Source organism: Falco punctatus, assembly GCF_963210335.1.
Source record: "Falco punctatus genome assembly, chromosome: 6".
NCBI classification, from domain to species: Eukaryota; Metazoa; Chordata; class Aves; order Falconiformes; family Falconidae; genus Falco; species Falco punctatus.
This window is the reverse complement of record NC_137585.1, coordinates 38,215,498-38,237,860: the sequence shown is the minus strand read 5'-3', so window position 1 is coordinate 38,237,860 and position 22,363 is coordinate 38,215,498. Positions and strand designations below refer to the sequence as shown.

Sequence of the window (22,363 nt, the reverse complement as noted above, 5' to 3'; positions counted from 1 at the left end):
CTCTAGCCTGGTGGTTCCTCAGATTTTGGTTGGACCTGTGGCCTGTATGGGGAATACAGGAAGCTGCTCTGGATCTTCAGAAAAACTGCTGTGTAGACGGAATCGGGGCTAAAAGCACTTTCTTCAGCCTCCTGGAGAATGCTGCTGGAGTCAGGTTTTTCCTAGGCAGACCTGTCCTGTACCAGAGGAATCTTGTTCAGCGTCTCCCCCTCCATATGCCGTTCTTGCATGCTTCCTTCCAGGTAACGCAGAAATGTGAATTAGAATTTATACACATATATATATAAAAAACCAGGTTTTATATATATATGTATTAATTTATACAATATATGTATATATTTTGTATGTTTAATTTATGAATGGGATTAAGGGAGCTCCTTTTTATGTCCAGACAGTATTCCCAGGCAGTCAAACAAGCTCTAGGCCTAGAGTAGGCCATGATGACTCAAGGCAGATGGTGTGGCTAAAGGACACCACCTGCTTTTATCATTGTATTTTTGGAGAAGCCTCTGTCTGGCTCCGTCAGGGCTAGTTTTGTCTACAGCCTTTCCTGTGCTGTCCTCTGTTCTGTCCCCTCAGAATGGAGAAACTAACTCACAGTAACAAACTCACTATCTGGCTGAATTACTTGATTTAGAGAAAGATGGTCCTCACAGCATTTGCCGGCCTTGCACTTGTATATTTTGATCCCCAATCCCAAGTTCAGGACAGGTTCATGTGGCTGATGAAGTGAAGAACCTTCTACTTCATGTAGAAGTGAAAGGTTCACATCTTATTTCTATTCATCCCTAAGCTTTTTATAAACCCAGTGTGTCACTGTAACTTCATATTGCAGTTCCATGAGCTGAGTCGCCCTTTGCAAATGCATCACAGCCCTTTTGAGGTAGATTCCTAGCAGATCCCCATTGGCACTGTAAGGGTCACACTAGATCCAGTCACAGCAAAGCTGATTCTCTTACCACTGTGTAGGGGATTAGAGGCTCAGACAGAAGCAGAATGGAAAGCTTTTCTGTGCATTTTACCCCTGTTCTGGGCTCAATGTTACCATTCCCTTGCCAGCCCAGGCCTGTGTGCAGTTCCAGGAGGAACAGATTACCCCCATGGCACATTTGCTCACAGTATGTTTAGCGCTTTGAACTGTGCCTCTGAGTGCCATCAGCCTCCTGTGTTGCAGCTGCAGAGAATCTACATGAATTTTCTTGTAATAGAAATGACCATGTAAAAAGCAACCGCTTCGGTGCCCCAGCAGGTCCCCACAGTGCAGGGCAATAGGAACTGTTTTCCCAGTATGCCTTTCTAGGTCTGACTTTTGACACTGGGCAGAGCCAGGCTGAGATGAGGATTGCAAAGGACTCTTCTGTCCTCCTGCTGGCACATTCCCTTCCAGCCTTCCTGTATTTCTCTACGAGTGGTGAGGTGATGGTAGGAGTTTGACCCTCCCTTGAGATGAGCACATCTACCTTGGGTTTGCTTTCCTGGGCTCTTGACATCTCTCCTTGCTGTATCACCCTCTTTGTTCTCCATCCCTGCATCTCTATATAAAGCTTTCAGGATAGCCCTTTGCGATCAGCTGCAAGCTCCAAGGCTGGTCCTTGGGCCCTGCTCTCTTAATGTCAGAGCCTGTGAACGGTTTGTATATGTTTAATGGTATTTTTGTGTAAATAGCTTTGTATATATTAGCACAACTGTAGCAACAGCTCTAGGCCTGGCCTTTTCCTCCAGACAGGGGTTAGTGTTTATAACATATAGTCAGTTAATACAGCTGCATAATAGGGACTGAAAGCATGAGGACCAGTAACATACAAGGATTAAACAGGAGTGCCCCTCCTAGCCACCACCTTGCTGGGAAAGGTGAAGTGGCCATTACCTGAAGTAGTTATTCTGCTGAGGTTCTTCCTGAGACAATTGATACTTAAGTGATGTTAGCTCCTCCATAATGTGAATTCACCTTGCCCGCACACACACACATCCCCACTGTGAATAAAGAGTCTGTCTGTATATTGTTGGGAAAATGTATTTGAACTGTGAACTGCAGTGGAGCAAATAAATACTATGTACAGCATCATGTGTCACCTGAACCAGTGTTCCATCTGTGAGAGATGAGTTTGCTTGATTTGCAGATTGTTTGTGGTATTTTTACATTTACAATGGGGAAGAGGTGATAGATGAAGAGAAACAAAGCAAAAGTCTAACCAAGGATTCTTAAAGGTTGTGGAGAAGCACAGCAGAAAGAGACAGACAGGCAAGTATCTCAGAATGGGAGATTTTGGGTGGGAGAAACAAGAAGAAAGCATGTGGGAGTCATGACAGATAGGAAAGAGGAGGAGGAGAGAGTTGTTTGAAAGCAAACCCCCATTCCTACTGCAGCAGCGCTTTTAATCTGGGGGCAGGGAGAAGAGGAAGTTGGGCCTGGAAATGAAGAATAAATAGGGTGTTCAGAGAGGATTACAGCCAATCAATGTGAGCACCAATGCCCTTCACCATAGCACTGAACCAGGACGGTTGCTGGAAGGTCAATGTGACACCACCCAGAAAGGCCCAGTACTGCAATTCACCAGCTGGACGGTGCTATCTGTTCCCAGGTGCAGTACTACTGGGATTAGGACATCTGCCTCAACTCTGTCTAAAAGGGCTTGGAGACAGCTGGCATCAACAACATGTCACTCCAGTTTCACCCTGCCCAGCTGGGGACACCCATCAAACTATGATCAGGGAGGACCCACCGTGCTGTTGGCACTGCTGTTACCCTGGTCTAGTGTCCATCTCGCTCCCCAAACCATAGAGGAAGGAAGAGCTCCCCAAGAACTTGCTAACAGTGGTGCTGGTGTTTGGCTCAGAGCTCTAGTGCCTCCCAAACCCCATTGCTCTGCCCCTGCACACTCCCCTAACAGCGATCCTCTCCTATTGTCTGTCCCAAGACTTCATCCAGCTCCATCTCTGGTTCCCGCTGTAGCACTCTCTGCTGCAGATCAGTGTAGAAGTCGACTCCCTCAGAGACTGAGTGGAGGGACTTGTCTTGGGGCTCATAGTAGCTTCTTATTTGCTGCTGTATGAAGCACTGGTGGTGCTGAGGCTGATCCTTGAAGGTCCCATCATAGCCCTTGATGTGGTTCCTTTTGAACTCCAGCACTGTCTTGGTGTAGGTGTTGAGAGTGGTGACAGCAGAGGCCATGCAGCAGGTGAAGGAGGCCCAGGCCATGCTACAGGAGAGGCACAAGAACAGCACATGCTGTGAGAAGCCGAGTAAGGAATTGAATTGCATGCAACTCAAATCAAATAAGGAATTGATTTGCCAGACAGAAGTTGCTGGGCATGTACATGAACTAGAAAGACTAAGGCTCATAACAATACAGTTCTTAGGGGTTATCCCACCACAAGATCCTTCTCGGATTGGTGGGGTGAATACTGATCATCCCTGCCACAGGGAAGGGAGGGATACAGGGAAAAAGCAGGAAAAAGCAGGACAGCACAGCTTGGAAGCAAGTTCTGTAGTATTACAGGGCTGCTCAGTGTCTTCCTGGGCATGAGGCATGTCTACTTGAGCATCGCTAGATGCCTGTGCTGACATTTTGTGTCCACGGCTGGCACATGGCACTGGGGTGTTAAGTCTTAAGAATCAATGTGGTCATTGTCAGTACAGCAGTGCAAATTGAGCCTGCGCTTTCCATGGGCACTTGCAAGGCTCAGCCAGCTGTTTTTCAAGTCAGTTAAGGCATATCAGCTGCAGTTGGCTTTTGTAGCCTTTAGACAAAGGAATCCTGAGTGAGTCACCTGCTTTTTGCAGCTGCTTTTCCTGGCTGCAGCATCCACATGTTTAAGGACATGTCTAGGCTTGGTGCTGCAGGAATACGCCCTTTGGACATTCGTTAGGGAAGATGCCAGCATGCAACTTATTTAAACTGCAGAAAAAGAAGACATATTTGAGAGCATCATGGCAAGTGTGACACTGGCCTCTTCACACAGGGAAGAGCTGAGACCAAACAGGGCAAACCAACATAGGGGCAAACCTGATTAGTCATCAGGGTTGCAGGCACTTGTTTGGGTGTGATCCCATTGTTTTGCCAGTCCTTGGTAGCTACTCATTTAAGTAACTCGGCAACTATTTGTTAAAGCAGGGGACGAGGCAAAGACAGGAGATTAGCAGTAGGAAACCCATGGTATGCCTGTCTTTGCAAACACAGAAAGTCAAGAAGGAGGAGGTGGGTTTTGGCACGGTGTAGCATGGATGAAGCCCAAAAGGATGGGGAGGTGAAGATGGCTTCAGAGTTCACCTACTAGAATGCCCAGCCGTAGTCCCATGAATGTGGTCTCCAGTCCTCTGGTCCAAGACTAACTGTTGCCTGGAAGACTTGAGTGTACATCATGTGTGCCACCATCCCAAGGAGACCTGGACCCAAAAGACAAGAAAGCAAGGAAGTTATAGCAGGAGCCAGAGCAGCATACTTCAGCCTTGTGTGGGAGAGGAGGCTCTCCTGCTGCTGTGATTACAAGCCTGCAGTAACACACGTACCCGACAGCACTGAGGAGACAGCAGCAAAGGCGTTGAGCTTCAACCCACAGACAGGATTGCCAGTATGCAGCATTTCCACCATCAGGAGGATGAAGCTGATGAGCAGCAAGCTGATGTACAGCATCTCTGATCCCAGCGACAGCCACAGGATTCCTGCCAGGAACCAGAGACTTCTCACATCAATATAGGATGACTTGTTCAAGGGAGAGTACTCGCCCTTCCCAACCCAGTCCTGAAAGGATGTCCTTTGGAAAGAAGGGAAAGGAGGAAAACAACAAACATCCAAAAGCAATCCCCCTGGCCTGTGAGCAAGGCCTCAAAGGATGCTGAAGGGGACAAAGAGTCTGTCACAGAATATGGCTTGGCTAGTCTGGCATGGCAAAAGCTGAGAGGATCTAAAATGCTGTCTGTAAACAAGCCAGCATTATTCATAAACAGCAAGGAGGACACCAAGGGGAAAAAGATGGCAGGGAAAGCAACTGAGTATTATTAGCACATGACCTAGTGGTCATAGGTTGGCCACAAACACATCTGAGCTGAAAGGTAGAAGGTTCTTATCCATTAGTGTAGTGACCTTCAGAGTAGGTTTCTAATCACAAAATGGAGGCAAAAAACTCTTAACCTGGGACTCAACTCGTTAAGTAAAGAACTGGATGGTGCATCCACAACTGCAGCTGGGATCTGGGCCCTGGAATTCAGGAAGGCCCTTGCAAGCCTGTATTTCTCACTGAAACTCCAATTAAAATGAAACTACATTCCTAGGTGTGGATGTCCAGCGAGGGCAATAATATTCACCACTCACTCAGCTGCTTGAACAGAGTGCAGGTACTTTCATGCTGGGATTATGAGTGGGACTTAAGTGATACCACAGTCCACAGCTCACTGTGCAGTAGGGCTTGGAGGAGAATGAGAAAAGGTGCTCTGTAACATTGGGCTGTGGAAAAGCACAGGATGCACTGAGGAAGAAATATTAATCTGACAAATGAAGCAGCACTGTGAACACTACTGTTAGCAACTATTAATGGCTGTAGAGGAGACATTCAACTGGGGAAAAAGAGTGTGAAGAAAGCCTTCATTAATGTGGCACTGACTTGACTCCTCAACATCATTAGTTCCATAGAATCACCCAGCTTTTCAGCAAGAATTGATGAGCTGCATTCCCTGCTTAAAGGAGCTGACTTGCTGCTGCAGCACCATCAGGGAGACCATTTAGAATTCAGATTGCTGAAAGAGGCCTGGGCTGGGAATGAAGCACAAGAAGGTGAGAAAGAAGAAAAATGTGTTGCTACTCCCTTTGAAGTGAGTATTTTGCAGTAAATGCAAGAGTCATTCAGTAAATGCAGTTAAGTCATTCATTTTATGACAAAGTGGAGATCTGCATGACTTCAAAATAATCTTGTAACACCAGCAGTATTTGAATTGTGTGAATACTGTTTCCCAAAAGAATAAACGGGAGGTTTTTCTACCCTGCTGTTGTGCCAAGAGTGACCCAGGTTAATCTGCCCAGCAATGCCACTGCATGCCACTTGCACGGGGTCACTCACCTGGGAATGCACGCTGCTTTATAAAAGCAGGTCAGCAGTATTTGCCAGTGTTTTTAAAATAAGGGAAAAAAGGCAGAAAAAGAAGATGAGCTCCCTGAAAGTATTGATCTCCCTGCTGCCTGCTGGCTGTTGCAATTCCCCAGAGTTTGGTACAGCCCTTGCTCTCATGGCTTGAACACAGACGCAGGCTCTGCACCCCAGGGCCTTTCCTTCAACATACAAACATCCTCTGAAATTACTTGCCTCCAGCTTCCATCTCAGGGAACAGTTAGCAAGCCCACACCAACTGAAAAGCTTTCAGTAAGTAAAATCTCCATTGCATATGTACACATACATCCAGGCGTACTGAAGTTGTCTCCAGGATAATCTGACACATGACAATGACAGGAGAGGTGAGCTCTCCAACCTAAATGAAGTTTTGTATTTGATGAGACAAGGATTTTACCCTGAAAGTGATACTTTCAGATGTCCTGATCACTGACCACAAAGCAAGAGGTGATTCAGCTTCCAGAGTCATCACGTTAGACCCCAAAAACGAAGCACTGTGTCAACATGTGGCAATGTGGCATATGTGGGAGGGACTGCCCTCAGGTGGATTCCATCCCCCCCCCCCCCCCCCCCCCCCCCCCCCGCTGACTACAGCAAGATGACAAGTTTAGACTGGGCAACTTACTAGGTGAGACAAATCCCACTTCATATGGGAGAAGGTCTGAAGTTTCCAGCGCTAACTTCACAGATGGCAGTGCTTTAGGCAAACATCTGGAAGGAATTCTTTGCTCCTTTAGCAACCATGAGGCCAGGATTTCATGCCTGGCTCTTTGGGCACCCAAAGGTGAAATGTTGCAGGTCCCCCATCCCGAGGAGGAGCACTGGGCAGCTACAGTGAGGTATGGGGATTCGCTCTTACCTCTCTCCGCTGGTGGTGAAAGCTCTATAAAGCTACGGCATTTCTCTTCTGAAACACAAAACCAAAGGTATTAGTTTGCAAAACAATGCAGGGTATGTAAGGGAAAAGAAAATCTCTTCCTCTCAGATAGCTCAGTCTACCCATCAGATCTTCTCACCTCTGCTCTCTTTCTGACTAACTTTCCAGACCTCCACTGGGGCAAGGTAGGGGAAAGCAACATCTGCCTGGAAAACTAGAAGTGGCCTTTCCAGAAAAAAAAAAAATAGCTATTTGTGAATCTTACAAGCCTCTGGTGAATATAAAAATCTGTTGCTACTCATTCACAGCATTACTGTTGGTCAAGCCTATTACGGGTGTGGCTTATAACAAACTGCAGACCCACCATGTCTGCTAAGGATGTGAATTTCATATGAATTCCAACTCACCCCAGTCTCGGCAAAGCAGTTCTAGAACTGCTTCCCATAGAAGAAAGTAAAAAAATATCTCCCCAAGTGAAATGCTGAATGACAGAGATGTGAGTCTCTCTTCTGTGGCAGAAAATCATGCAGAAATATGGTTCTTCTGCCTACACATTTTAGGCATGCTATTTGGACAAAGATTGTTCATATTTTGCTTTGGCTTTTTATGTTGCCCAGATGCAAACTGTCTCAGCTGAAGGTGCATCATTATTATCTGTAAGTCTCTCTTACTGCATTCTTCATTACTGGATTTGAGGTTCTTCTCTGCTTGGCACAGTATTTTCTCCCAGAAGTATCAGCCTGCTGCTTTTCATGTAAGAATCTCATTTTCTTAATTTCTATCCCCAGTTCTAATCTCTCCCAATCTCCTGTATTACTTCTGTCATCCACAGCTCTCAGGACACTACCCAGTTTAGAGCCATCTGCAATCCTCATTAACTTGCGATTTGCTACTTCACCTAGAACTTCAATGAAGTTATTCAGTAATAGCTCATCTGAACTGATCCTGAGATAAGCCTGAATAATGAAATCCTTTTTCCAGCTCAACTCAAACTTCTTTTCCTCATAGTAGCCCCCCTTTTTTTTTTTTTTTTTGGTTTATGCACTTGCTTCAAAGACCCACAGTAGTGGGTGGGCTGTACTCGATTTACAGGAAGCAGGGGACTGAGACTGTGTGCTCTACCCTGTGCTCTGCTGCAATCCAGATGTAATGTGTTCTCTGTGTTCCTTCAGGCATTGGGGTTATTCCAGAACTGTCTGGTGGCCAGAGAAGTCTTTCAGAGAAAGCTGTCAAGGGATGTAATCCCATTCCCATAAGCACCATGGAAACACACCCCAACCCAAACCAGTCCCAAATAAACACATCTTCCACAGCATGTCTGGAAATGCTCATAATGAAGCAGACATCTCGTTAGGACATGAGAGTTTGAAGCACATTCTCTCCTGCTCCCACCCCCACTTCTGTCTGCTTTTATGCACCAGTCCTTTATTTTCAAACTGTGACAGCAACAGATAAGAAAATGAGAAACACTATACTAGAATGATGGCTTAGTTAAAGGTGAGATGTTTGTGTCTGGGGACAGCTGAAGGGAGGGCAGTGGGATCAGGGGAATGGGCCTGATGAAAGTAACTTTCATCACTGTATCTTTAGATACAAATCTCCCTGTTGGCCACCTTTCAAGTCAGTTCTGATCCTTGATGTGTGTGCCAGGCCATAAAGAGCATCTGTGCACTGTACTGCATGGCAGTACATGCTAGCATGGCACAGGTTTCAGCAGAAGGACTTCAGCAGGGCTGGACAGGAGCAAGTCAAGGGTGAAGAGAAGCACCAAAGGGGTTTGGTACAGTTTGCATGATCAGCCCCTGGTACTCCAGAGTTTACGGTGCCAGTCCCACATGGTCACAAATCACAAATGAAACCTGTCACAATATCACAAAAACAAAAAATTACAGTACTGCAGCTCCAATCCTTAGGTCAATTTGACTCCTAGCTTTAGTTCCTCTAGGTTCCGATCCTCCAGGTTTTCTCTGTATCTATAAGGCAGTACTTCCTTTTTTTAAAAAAAAAAAAAATTGAAAAAAAGCCCAGTCCCGGTTCAATTCACAAAATCTCTCCATTTGGTGTTTTAAGGAGAACACCAACTATTGCAGTCCTCACAGTGCTAACTATGAATTGACAACACTGCATAAAATCACCCCACTTAGATTTCTGAGGGGACATGCACAAATGTGGCCTGGAAAGCAGGAAGTAAGCTGCATGTAGGAATGGAGATACAGGGAAAGGGAAGGGAGGCTCACTCCAGTTCACATCTGGATGAATGGTGCCATCACAATCACTGCCACCACCACCACCAATTGCACTTCACAGCCCCTATTCCAGGCTGAAGGACACACCAGAGGCAATCATTCTCCCTTGTTCCCCTCTGTAAACATCCCAATGAAGGACAGAAATATGACCACAGCAATGCACAGTTCTGATGCCATCTAGGAAAATGAAGAAGGCTTTTCTCCCAAGAGTTGTCAGCCTCCTGCCTTTCATTTCCAAACTCCTGTGGAGTGAATACAAGGGAAGAACTTGTGGCTGCCTGGGCAAGACGCTACCTGGCCCTTCCATGCTCTCTTCACAGGAAAGCCACATCCCTGTGTGGAAGTATCTGAAGGCAAAGCGGTCGTCCCCGGTCTCCCAGCTGTAGTGCACCACATCCTGGGACGAAACATTGCTAGCACCTGCATCATGCGGCACGGGGACACCAATGCACTTGGTGGCTTTGCTCTTCCCACACAGAGGCTTGGGCACTTTCTGGGTCCCAGTGCACCAGTAGCTGCCGAGCAAGGCAGTGGTGGAGAGGCTGAGAGCCAGCAGGTTCAGGATGACAGCAAGGAAAGCACGGCGCCATGGCAATCCCTTCAGCAGCTCCATCTACAACACACAGACAGGAGGGACCATCACACCAGCCACTTGTCCCACCTAGCCTTATAAATCCCAGCTCTTCCCAGTACATGCCTGTGGAGAGGGCTTATGAGCACTCTGCCCTCCTCACAACATTCCAACAGCTCACCCAGTGTGGGAGAACCATTTCCTGAAAGCCAGGGCAGTGAAGCAGTAGGTCAGCTTCAACCATTTCAAAGTATGCTGAACATCTGTACTGGGGAAGAGAGGGTGACTCAGTATCCATAGCAGGGCTGAATGCATCAGGATGTGTAAGCACATGAGCAAAACAAAAGGGATATCACATTCACTCCCAGAAATAGTAGGGAAAAGCTGTTCACCAACTTCCCCAAACACCCTGTGTTACCTTCAGATGGGGCATGATGAATGCTCTGTCCAACTAAATGAAAATTCTTGCTGCCAAGTGTCCAAAACACTTTGCCAAGCACTTCATTGCTGCACCTAAGGAGGTAGGGAGTGTATTGATTTCACAGTGGGGAAAGGCAGGAAAATGTTCCTGGATCACTGAAAGTCACACATCAAAGTAGCGATCTGCTCAGGAGGGAAACCTAGCTATCCAGGCCTGGCAGCTTGAGTTCAAGCTCCAGAGCAGCACTTCCCACCTGAGCAAACACTATTCTGCACATCACAAATTTGGTAGAGTGGTGGGATGACAATGTTTCTGCTCTCACACAAAGTGCCAAAGGGGTGCTTTTTTTAAGAGCAAACGTTGCCACAAACAGTCTTCCTGGTTTCATCTCATCAGAAAAAGTAATTCAGAAAGTGGTTTGTGTACCAGGGTCCTGTGGCCTTTCTCACTCAGAGGGAAGCTTAAGATTTTATGGTTCCTGCAAAACCCTGCACTGACTTCTGAGAACCCCAGCATATCACTCCGTGGATTGATTAGATGTCATCCACCCACACATCAACTTTCATGTAATCAAGGCAGTCTCTTCCCACATGGCACTCCCTATGTTTGGCATAACTTCATCCAGATACTCCCACCCTTTCCTATTTATGACTCTCAAAATCTATTCGCCCATGAATAGATGCAGTTTGCACAGACATTGCCTGCTGCTGGTCCTCTTCACGTAACTTCAGTTGACTCACCCAGCGCTGAATGTGTGAGAAGGGCCCAGCACACTGTGGACACTGCTATAAATAAACCATATGAGATTGTGCTTTACATTGTTTGTGATTGCACCACAGCTAAAAGTAGTGCAGTTAGAAGCATTTGTTCTGCTAACCAGCAAGCTCGGAAATACGGTCAGTAAAGATGATGCTGAAGCTGCTCTTGGGAAGCAAGACTTCATTAGCATCTCATCACACTGAGAAAACAGTGTCTGATCCAGAACACCCTCATCAAAGGCAAGAAAACACCCAGCTCCTGAAACATTCCCATACTGGTTTATGCACAGACTTTTTTTGTCTCTTCACCAGAGCATTTCTTTCTTTCAGCAATGGAGATGCTGGACCCTGGAGACAGTAACATCTTAGTGATACCATAACTAATGACTTCCATGATCTGAAGGCATGTTGGATATCAGCATTTTCACAGAGAAGATCCCTACTAGGAACAGTTAATTATGTGAGGGTTTCTGGCTAAGGTTGGTGGCAAATTCCTCACTGAATTTTTTTCAGTGGAAAATTTGGCTTACGACTGAAAAGGAAAATATAGATAAAATTGCTCTCCTCAAAAACATGATTTTTCATCTGAAAACAGAAACCAGCACAAGAAGTTTTTCAGTTTTTCATGAATGCTTGATTATAAGATTTTGTGTCATCAGGTTTCGGTTTGCTCATGCTTTTATTTTAAAGAAAAAATCTTTCCACTCATAATATTAACAAAAATAATTTTTCTAATTTAAATCTTCAATAGTAGGAAAAATATTCTCTTCAGTTGATTTGTGATAGTAGTTGAAAGGCCATATAATTTCAGAACAAGTGATAAGGAAAAAGAAAAAAAAAAAGAAATGAGTCAGAAGAAACTGGATCAAGGATGCAGGGGACATAGGGAACAAGAAGTAAACGCCAAGCACTTACCGAGAATAACTGACTATAGTATCTAGATAGTCCCAAAAGGAAAAAGAATTGAATTTACCTTGGCAGCAAGTCCTCGAAGTCCTGTTAATTTGGAGGAGCAATACAGAAATGGGACTCACAGTTTGTCTTCTGTTTTGTTCATCTCTAGATCCTTCAAGAAACCCCAGTTGCTTCAAAACCCCTATCTCCTTTGTCTCCTCCCCTCCCCCCTCACCTCCCCAGTGATTATTAAATGCTATCCCTCCAGACAGCAGCTGTTTTGTGGAAAATGGTCATTTTGTAATCCACAATGCAATCACAGCACAGCTGTTCTGGGAGATTATACGGGAAGCGATTGGCGCTGTGGGCTGGGATTAAGTGCAGAAGGGTGACCTGTATTGACTGAGTAGAAAGTTTCTGTAAAACACAGAAATATCCCAGCCATCCCAGCCATGCGGTGCTGTTTGGGAGCTTGTATGGAGTGAGCTGGCGGCTCTCTGGCCAATGCTTCAGGGGATGAGTAACCTTAGCTCAGATACTACCAGCAACCTTGGTGTCAGGTCACCCCTTGCCCTGTGCACTACCATCTCAGCAGAATGACAAAAGCCACAAGCCCCCCAGCCCTGGGATATCCTCCTGGCCAGTTCTGCCAGTTGCAGAAAGGGGAGAAGAAAAAAATGGGGAGAGGGAAGTTTATGTGACTGCATCTTCTCTGAGGACTGAGGATTTCAGACCCTGAAGAGATGCCAATCCAGTTCTCCCCATGGGCGCTGGAGATTTTGATGACAAAGGAGCCCCTTATCAGAAGTGCTGCTGAGTAGCAGACTGGCACCACCGCACCACCACCATGACAGAGGTGTGTGAAACAGTGATGAGTCAAAGAAGTTCAACACCCAAAGGATGGGAGCATCGGGAAGACCGTCAGTGTCCCTCATAGTGGCAACTTTTACCAAGGCAAGAAGTTCACCAAGAATCTGAGCTCACAGCTCAGATTCACATCGGATGAATTTGGGAGGCTAGTAAGGAGAGGCAGAAAGATTCACACTAACCCAAAATCTTCTCTGAGCTCTTGTCCCAAAAGTGTAAAGGCTCCCACAATACCTGAGGGTATTGATACACATTGTTTGGTATCAGAACAGCAAAAAGAATGGCATCACTTCTCAGGAGAACAAACTTTCACTGGAGGGCACGGAGCAGCACTGCACTGAATCAAACTGCAAGGGAGAGGAGCATCCCAAAGGTATGCACCCTGTCTTCCCCACAAAAGCTTTGCCCAGCGCCAGGTGGGTGAGGCTCCCACCACCACTGTGAGGGAGCAAGGCAGATTTCCTGCATGCCTGCCCTGCTGCTCTGCAGGGACAGAGGAAACCAGCGGTCCATCTGTTCTCATCCCCTGCTTCCAACACCAGAGCCCAGAGGCTGGGAGGCAGGTGTACAAACAGCTCTGGGTGACAGCACAGCCTGTGACAGCCCCTGCACAGCACAGGCAGCAGACAGAGCTGACAAGTTCACGGTCCCATATGTGGGCTGTGCTATCACAGGCTCCTGACCCTTCCTGCCCCAAGCAGAATGGTCAGTAGCTCTGCAGCTATTTTAATCCTAGTGACTGCATAAACTCCTCTAATATAGATAATCATTTCTAAGACAGGCTAACTGAAAGCGATGCTAAATGTTTCTGTGCTCCATGGACTGCGTGCAGGCTTTTTGATTAATAAAAAGGTTCTGTTTGACACAGATGTACTTAATTTACTGAAGTAGGTAGAATAACAGATGATGCTGTTTAAAAGAAGAGTGGTAATTTTTTTTCATTGTTCAGTCTCTCTGCATCTGGACACCTTAAGTTTGGCTTCTCTATGCTCAGTTAAAAAAAAAAAAAAAAAAAGCCTGTTTTTCAGAATAGATAAAGTCCATCTCTCTACTGATAATCCTTAATGTTACCATTTTCCTAATTTTAAGCTTAATGAAAGTCTCATTACAATCCAGGATGCTCTGTCAGTTTCTAAAGCTGGGATCACAGCATATATATTGATGGAATGAAACTGAATTAGATTTATATGGGATAAGAGTTCAGACTGAAAAATAAATTTATCATAAACATGCTATGGTTTCAAAAATATGCATATATCAGATTTGGTATTCTGAATAATGGCAGATATTTATCCTTCCAGAAGATGGCAATCTTTCTCTAGTCATCTTTTCAGAAGTCTGCTGCTCACATGTGTGCTGGAGGGAAGCAACACTCCAGTTTAGACATCTATTCCTCCCTTTTCTTTTCTTTTTTTCCCCTTCTGTCTTCCTCTTTTGTCCATTTTTATGAACACAACCTCTACCTTGCCTGTAATATGGGAGTGGGTCCTTCCCTTTGGGCCTGGGGAGACTTGTGAAATCATTGAGGAAAAAGAGGAATGAATGCAGGAGTTTAGCAGGGCATTTGCTCTACCTTCTGCCCTGCATGGAACTATTCTTTCCAATATATTTTCCAGTATTTTGTCAAGTACCACATCAACTTTCTCCATGTGTTTCCATCCTTAGATTCTTGCACACAGCTCATAGAACACCAACACCAGAGCACGTTTCCTGATGTTCAGCAAATTTCCCTTAGCAAAATTTTTATTATTTGTTTTTTTAAAAATCCTCATTCCAACCTCATCTTAATCTGACCAATTATGGACAGGAAACCCAAACTGTATCTGTCTTTCACCCTACTGTGCCTCCCAGTTTTCTCCTCTTTGTTTCTGGTATTTCCCACCATAACTTGGCTTGGGTAGAGGTTTTGGATATCTCCTTCTCTTTGAACTCAGCAGCAGCCAGTCCCTGGTGACTCGTTTAAAGTTTGCCCATTGAAGTGAATGCCCATAGCAGCTGATTTTCTATGCAATCAGCCAAGCACTTGGCTTACAGAAACAAAACAAGGAAATGAAATGCAAAACACAGTCTTAACCCAATACCTCTATGCAGATTGCCAACCCTAAAAAAGCCCAGGCATTTATAAGTGATGCATTTTTATCCTGTCTGTATCACATACGTACTTTGGGTGTATCCTGCCCAAAGTGACACCTCCAACTCCCCAGGATGTTGGTGGAAAAGAAGGGCGAGGATCCCTTACCAGATAGGGCCCAAAAATTGCAATACTTAGCTGGCAGGTCTCAAGACGCACACGGCTCTTCATAGCCCTCCATGCAGCAATTCTCCCCAGGGGTATTAAGGTTCATATGCTGTCCTGACATGGGCTTTTCAGCTGTCCTGAGGCGGGAAAGAGAGGAGGAAGAGCAGCTATTTACACCCATAATGTCACTTTGTGAAACCTGGACAAAGACGGGCTCATACTCACCCCTCATTCCACACATTCCTCACACATGACACTTCCCACTGCTCCTGTTTTTGCTGTTTTTACAGGAAGACCATCCAGCGCTGCTGTCCCCTCCCTTACTGCCACACAGAAAGCAGGATTTCTCTGGGTGGCAGATACTGAAAGAGCTAGACTTCTCAAACCCACTGACAGACTGCAAATGCCAGATTTCTCCCTGAGCTCTGAATAATTCCACTCAGATTGTAACCTTTATTTAGCTGTTTGCGTGATGCATTAACTCTTGCTCTGCGAATGACCTCACCAGGCATATTTTTTCTAGCCTATGCACATTTAAAGGTGAATTCTGTTTTTAAACAGGAACAGCTTACATTGCTAGACATCAAGCCTGTGGCAGAACAGGTATAAAGATTGAATTAGAGCAAGTAAATACATCTAAAAGATGAAAAAAACAAGCTTACCATCAGTTTGGACCTGTCTACCTTTTTTCCTCCCTCCTTTTTTTTTTTTTTTCACAGAACAAGTCTTGGCTGGATTTTTTTCTAATCTTTATGGTTATCAACCATTCAAAAACCACATAGAAAGTAGACCTGAAAAGAAAAAAAACCCAACAAATGCAGCAACACAGACTCTGAGGACTCAAGAGAGATTCTAGATGCCTCAATTTCTAGATAGCAACATAAGAATATTTAAAAGGGATTGCTTTTCACAGACTAAAACCCTGGCAACTCTAGGATGTGTTGACCTGAACATCGCTCCCCCCCCAAAAAAAAAAAGCTATTTATGATATTTAGCCAGCCATAAACTGTAAGCAGACAAGAAAAAAACAACTTTTATATAGATCTATAAGGATATTAAAGAGGAACCAGTCCAGGAAAGGGTTCATACAAAGGTCCAAGTAGTTAAACACTTACCTTATCCACTGCTCACTGTCCTCATCTGCTCTTCTATGGCTTCCAGTGAAATACTAAAAGGTGATCATGAACTCTTCCCACTATATCTTCCTTTCTGACTGAACACGTAGGAGCCAAGAAATTGCATGAGATCTGACCAGATGCTTCGAAATGCGCAAAGTCTGTCATTTTATTGATGGGCTAATTCTTTGAGAGCTTGCTAATTCATCATGGTACATTATATCAGCTGCAGGATCGGCAGGGCATCCGCTTCTGCAGAAGACGTCTTTGTAATTTGGTAGTTCCCTTTATAAAAAATGTTGCCAGTTTTAAATCTACTACTTATGGGATCTCAGTCTGTTACTCCACAGAATCACAAACACCCAGATTCAATGACTGTTACAAGCACATGGGTTCTTTTATTGTCAAGAGGGACCATTACAACAACATAGTCTCATCTCAGGTGTAACAGAACCCAAAGAACTTCAGATAATCATTTCTAGCAATACACAGAGCTCTTGCTGGATAGTACCTATTTTATACACCTAACTAGTATTGACTGTGCAACAGAATATGATGGAAAACCCATCACATCCTTAGAAAAGTTATTTCAATGGTTAATTAACCTCATTCTTAAAATTTTGGTCTTGATTTGTAAGCACAGTGTCTGCTTTAGTTTTCCAACCTCATCAGGCTGCTCCAACAAACAAATAAATAGCCAATGAAATGATTTCTTAAAAATGTTATTGTAAGAGTCACAAATCAATGCATTTCATTAAAGGCACACAAGTGTGATCTAACAAGCTGGCTGACAGCCCGAATTCCTGATTCTGTACTTGGCTCTGACATGTAATTTTCCCCTCCCATCGGCCAAGTCATTAGTGGTGCGTTTACACTACAGTCAAAACAGTGGCGGTGATGGGGAGTAAACATTCAGTGCTTGTTTTAATCGGGTGTTGCTAGCAATTTTGCTCCAGCAATATAAAGCACAATGCAGGGTACAAACCTCAGCCCAGAAATGGAATGGAGTAAGCTGTGCTGAACTCCACATTGCCATGGCTGGACTGGTAGTGCAAAAATAGTTCTGGTTTCCCTACACTGTGAAGTTGGGTCTTCATAGTCATTCCCACAGACACAAATCTACAGCACAGCTGATACTTGTTGATGTTGGAATCAGCACAAAGCCTGTGGAAAAGAGACATTCTGTTTTGATAATGGCAAAACTTGGGGATCTAAAATTAAACTGTGCAAAGAGTACATCACATATGTAGGTGATCTTGGACTCAAACATTTAATACCAGTTTTAAGGCAAAAAAAAATATTTTGAAACAGTATAGTTGAACCACACTGCACTTTGGTTTCATGTATGGAAATAAATAAGTCAAAACAATTGTTCTTTGTTTCACTTTATCTTTCCTCCATTTCACTACGGTGAATCAGAATAAACAGGGCTAGGGGAAGCCTCCAAAGATTACCTAGTCAATCCACCTGCATCAATATGACCTGGGCACCCTGAAGGCCTTCAAGCCTACTGTTAAAAATTTCTGCAAGGCAGATACTACTTTGTTGTGGACTGAAGTCCATATATTCCTTTGTAATATCTTGAGTCCAACCAGCTCACAATATCCAATAGAAAACTTTTCCATCTCTGCTAAATGCCCATGGTCTCCATCCCACATCTGAATTATTTACTCACACAGATTATCCCCTGAAGGCCATTGGAACTATACGGTTTACTAAAGTTATACTCACGCGCTAGTATTTGAGGAACCAGTGCTTCAAAGGAAGACTAAGCTAGCAGGAGGGGTTTGAAAATCAAAGAGTGAGTAAGACAGAGTTAGCTTTTTTGAGGTGAGGCGTGGGAGGTGTTTTCGTTCTTTAGCTATTAAAACCTCCTCGCTTTGGCAAGAAAAAAGAAGCAGGGGGAGAGAAAACAGGGAGGGGAAGGATTCATGAATAAAGAGGCAGCATGGCAAAAGGTACAGCAACCAGGGTGGCCAGAAGGCAGGAGCAACTTTCTCAGGCTGGCTTCTGTGGTGGAGCAGAGACAGTAGCAAGCACAGGTCAGAGGAGCCAAGGTCTAATACGCTGGTCTAAAGGGAATAATAAAACCAGCTTTACTTACATTGCTGAGCAGAGGGGTTATGTTATGGTGGGTGCTTTGAAAACCACAGTGCTAGATACTATAATTGCACCTCTTATCTTTCTGGGTGCCCTGGTAATTATCCAGGACTGAGGGCATCCCCTTTCTTCCCAGATTTAATGAGGATTTTTGAACCCTTTCCATTCCTTAATGGCATTTTGGAGCTGTGGCTTCACAGGCAGACCTGCTGTTGAGCGCCATGCCCGGTGCTCACACCTCCCGTGCCCTTGCACGCTGCGACGGGCAGCTCTGCGTGCACCGGAGAGGGGACGCTTGGGGACAGGGCAGCAGTGACACAGGCTGGACCCCCACCCCATGCTCTGGCGGCGCGGGGGGCGGGTGCCGCAGCGGGTGCCCGGGCCGGGGCGCTGCGGGGTGCCCAGGCTTCCCTACATGTCCTGGGGGATGGGCGGGCCCCGCTCAGTGGGAAGGGAAACGAGAAATATTTTGGAAGCTGCCGGCAGAGAACTTGGGCGTCTCCCTCTCTTCAGCTGTGTTGTGGTTTTTTTGTTGTTGTGGGTTTTTTTTCTTCTTCTTTTCTCTCTCCTCCCCCTCTCGCCGAACCTCCCTGTTTCCTCCTGACTGGGCAGCCCTGGTCCCACCAGCTGTCGTCTCCCCAGCGTGGCCCCGGCGGTGGGCAGGAGGGGTCCAGGAGAGGTACCACCATCCTGGGCCCAGGGAGCCCAGAGCCTGATGGCCCTGCAGCCACAGCCAGCGCCCTGTGTGCAAGTGCGCTGTGACTGGGGTCTTAAATCATGTGATACTATTTCCATCAGGTGCACAGTTAATAAAACCCCCGAAAAACAACTGGCCTTCCTGGCTCCCGTTATTTTTTCCTGAGCAGGCTCAAGCTGCAATTACTCAAAGGCTCATTATTCAGCCAAATTCAGGGAGGATTTTGTCATAGATGGCAAAAGGCATGTTCCTGACAGAAACATTGTGATTTATTTTAAAGCAAGACATTGCCCAGAGGGTGGGTTTTTTTAAAAGAAGTCACAACGATACTTTTTTTTTTTAATGTGGATAAAACAGAATATTCCCCTGCCAGCCCTGTTCTCAGAAACAACTAAATGGTTTTGACTGAAATCAAAACCAAAAAGAACCCAATAAAACAGCTGAAGCAGACGTGAGCAAGATGTTGGCTCCACGTTTGGCAAAGGCAAAAGCAATCAAAGCCAAACCTTGTGATGGGATGTGTCAAAGACTATTATAATAAAGAGGCAATGCTACTAGCGACGTCTTCTATGTTCTGCGCACCCATTAACATGCTAATCTCAACATTAGTTTTTCCCAGGTAGCCAGGGATTATAACTGCTGAGCTTTACAAAAAAGTATTAAGTGTCATGGCTAGACAGTTTGAACAAGAACGATTTGCCATCACCTGAACAGGGCAAGCATGAAGGAAGAACATTTGGCTGGCATGTTTGTTACCACAGGCAGGGCTTAGAGAAATTAGGTCAGGCAGAATGGAAAGAAAACTTCAGAAACTTCTTCCAAACAGTGAAAAGTAGTTGTCTGTGGAACAGTATCTCATGGGAAGTAAAAGATGCCCGTTGCTTAAATCATACACAATCAGACTGGATAATGCACTGGAAAATATCCTGTAGGCGAGAATCGCAGGAAGTGGGCTTGAATGTGAGAAGGTGGACTGGACAAGCTAGCAAGATTTTCCCATTTCTGACTTCTATGATTATTTTTTTTTAATTGGTTGTAGTTTGTATTGCTTGAAATTCCTTCATATGAGTTACAGAATCTCTGAGCAAGGCAGAAGACAGGCTGGAGAAAGAGAGAGGTGGGTGTGTTTCCTGGATGACACCAAAAAAAAAAAAAAAGCAGCCAGCTGCCTTGCAAAGGCTGTGAAACTAGAAAGACTGGCTGGAGAGAACAGGAGGCAACACAGCCCACAGGGGCTGCTGCCACGGGGCCTGGTGCACGTGCAGGTGAGCTGTGCTGGGGATACTGTGCGTGAGGATTAGGGGTTAGGTCAGTGATAAAGAGGGTGACTTTGAGAGAGCTGTGACCCTACTTAAGCATGCTGCGGCCACTCATGGTCAGTCTTCAGCACTGGGCAAGAAATTGGAAGGCTCAGCTCTAGCTTTCTGAATTACTCTCCCCTGCTGGTTTTCACTAAAGGATTTTTGAGTTAGCAGAACATTTGATTAGGGGCTTCTCTCCCACCCTTCCTCTTTTTCAAGCAAGAGTTTTCTGTTTTGCTTTAGTTTGAAATCAGCTTTCAAAGGGTTGGATTAAAACAGAGATTGTGAGGCTGGTTTTTCCTTCATTAATCCAGTGCTGGACACAACAAACATCCTTAATTATTCTCATCAGTCCTGAAGCCTCACATGGAACTTTACCAACGCACCACAATGCTGACTTTCAAAATCCCTAGCATTTCAGCTCATGACTGGATGCAATCACAGGTCATCCATTCTTCCCCTTTCATAAGACTCAAAGCAGGTCACTGGCCTATGCTACAACCCTTTACTGCTCCTGGGAAGTCTGTGTTGCAATCCTAAGCATGCCCTAGGCATCTGCTATTGGGCACCTGAAGTCCAACCTGTATTATTCAATCTTCAATCAGCCCTAGGAAAGTCCATCTGTCCTACTGTACCACATGTTTTACTATTCCAGCCTTGGAACACCTCCTAGTTTGGGCTAACACAACAGTTCAGGAAAACACCTCCCTCTGCTATCATCATGCTCCGAGTTTGGGATGATGGTGATGTTTGAAGTGCAATATTGCCAAGATCCTCAACAAAACCATTCTGGAATTTACTGGTGTTTCTTTCCACCCACAGTCTGTTACAGAACTTAAATGTGTGCTTCACAGCTTTGCTGGAGCAGATATGCTGTTCCTCTCTTTTCATAGATTAAAACATATTTAATAATTATTAAATTAAAATTAAAATCTAGATTTTAATCTGCATTGAACTTTCCCACAATCCTTCATAGCCATTTTTACAGCTGGCTTAACCTCTGCACTGAAGATCAGGAGACTGTTCTTTTAAAAGCTCAAATGAGTCCTCAGGAGGCTTTGAGATCCTCTAGGACAGAAAAACTACTGAAGTACTTTTTGTTGTTTGCTATAGAAAAAACCCTGTGGATCACAGATCAAATCTGGTTGGGCACAAGGTGTCCCAGACAGCAATAGCTGCAGTCTTGGGGATGCATCCTGATGAGTGGAGGCAGGAACGTCGGAGGACACACACATCCAGTCTGGCCTTCTTTACTGTATTTCCTAATGGGAAAATTCCTGTACTATTTCTTCTCCACCTCCTCACTCCCAGGCTTTTGCTGGTGCCCTGATTCAAACACCTGGCTCATTGGCACATAACCAAACTGTACATCCAGGGAATGTGACTTGATGCCTGCAGGATCTCAGCCAACTAATTCCATCAGTGCTTAGAAAATGGCCATGGTTTGGAATGCCTATGTCCACCCCCAAGAAGCTTCTCTCTTTTTTTTCTGAGCCCCCACAGCCACTCTCAGCTGCTCAGTTACATGTAGGCACTGAGACTTTCCACAGAAGAGTGCAGGAGGAGGTGCAGGGAGTGCCAGTTCCATCTCCTATCCTGGAGGCAGAGAGTTTTAATCAAAAGCTTTCCACAGAGCTTAGGGCTCCTAGCAGTGAGGATGGAGAATGAGTCTCTTTCTGATCATTAGGAGGTTCTCACAGAGACTTTCCCTGTAGTGATCACAACCTTCAGTGATACAGGTGCATCTGCTGGACACTGTAGATACCTGCTCTGACCCTATGACACAGCATTTATCTTTGGGCTGTCTCCTGCCCATGCTAAGGCCATAGTTTCTCTTACACCTCTGTCTTTTTAGGCTGACATCCAAGCTGGACTGAAAGGCTTCAAATGACAAGGAACTTACTGTCTTTCAACTGTCCCACTGGCTAACCACCCTCACAGCTTGGAGTGCACACCCTATTTCTAGATGGTCTTCAGCTTCCAGCCACTTGAGGCGAGTTCTGTATTAGTAAGCTAAGCAGTCAGGCCATGCACAAGCCCTGACCTGCAATTTTCTGCATTGTTAAACTGTTAGTGTGCTTCATGGCAAGATTTGGCTTGTGGCAGCTAGTACTCTCCTAACAACAGCAGGGCTGAGTCTGATGCCACAGGTCAGTGCATCATTCCCGAGAGGTT

The 22,363-nt window shown here is 45.2% G+C and overlaps 2 protein-coding genes across 12 annotated transcripts in view; one reads left to right on the top strand and one right to left on the bottom strand.

Annotated features, from left to right (window-relative positions):
* FAM234B (family with sequence similarity 234 member B) overlaps positions 1–11,909 on the top strand; it is a 32,232-nt gene extending 20,323 nt beyond the window's left edge. Inside the window, exons 13-14 of one of the 2 annotated variants that reach the window (XR_013929071.1) lie at positions 1–242; positions 11,306–11,909. Coding sequence is in view for 1 of the 2 variants with exons in the window: in XM_080393116.1 (XP_080249242.1) it covers positions 1–6 (6 nt within the window). In the remaining variant the exon portion in view is untranslated. Of the gene's footprint in view, positions 2,063–11,305 lie in introns of those variants that run through there. The other variant, XM_080393116.1, reaches the window with a different exon arrangement.
* GSG1 (germ cell associated 1) lies at positions 1,709–22,018 on the bottom strand. Of its 10 annotated transcripts, none has more exons than XM_080393149.1 (8): positions 16,091–22,018; positions 15,638–15,766; positions 14,976–15,112; positions 9,520–9,838; positions 6,962–7,009; positions 4,511–4,663; positions 4,276–4,387; positions 1,709–3,200 (listed from the first exon to the last, which is right to left on the bottom strand). In XM_080393149.1, exons 3-8 carry the CDS (start codon positions 15,036–15,038, stop codon positions 2,885–2,887), a joined length of 1,011 nt encoding a protein of 336 aa, XP_080249275.1. In that variant the 5' UTR covers positions 15,039–15,112; positions 15,638–15,766; positions 16,091–22,018; the 3' UTR covers positions 1,709–2,884. The 10 variants fall into 10 exon arrangements, with proteins under 10 accessions (XP_080249275.1, XP_080249272.1, XP_080249274.1 ...); XM_080393146.1 differs by lacking the exons at positions 15,638–15,766; positions 16,091–22,018 and adding exons at positions 9,978–10,064; positions 10,215–10,309 and having other exon boundaries at positions 11,949–15,107; XM_080393148.1 differs by lacking the exon at positions 15,638–15,766.
* Between the last annotated feature and the right edge of the window lie 345 nt (positions 22,019–22,363).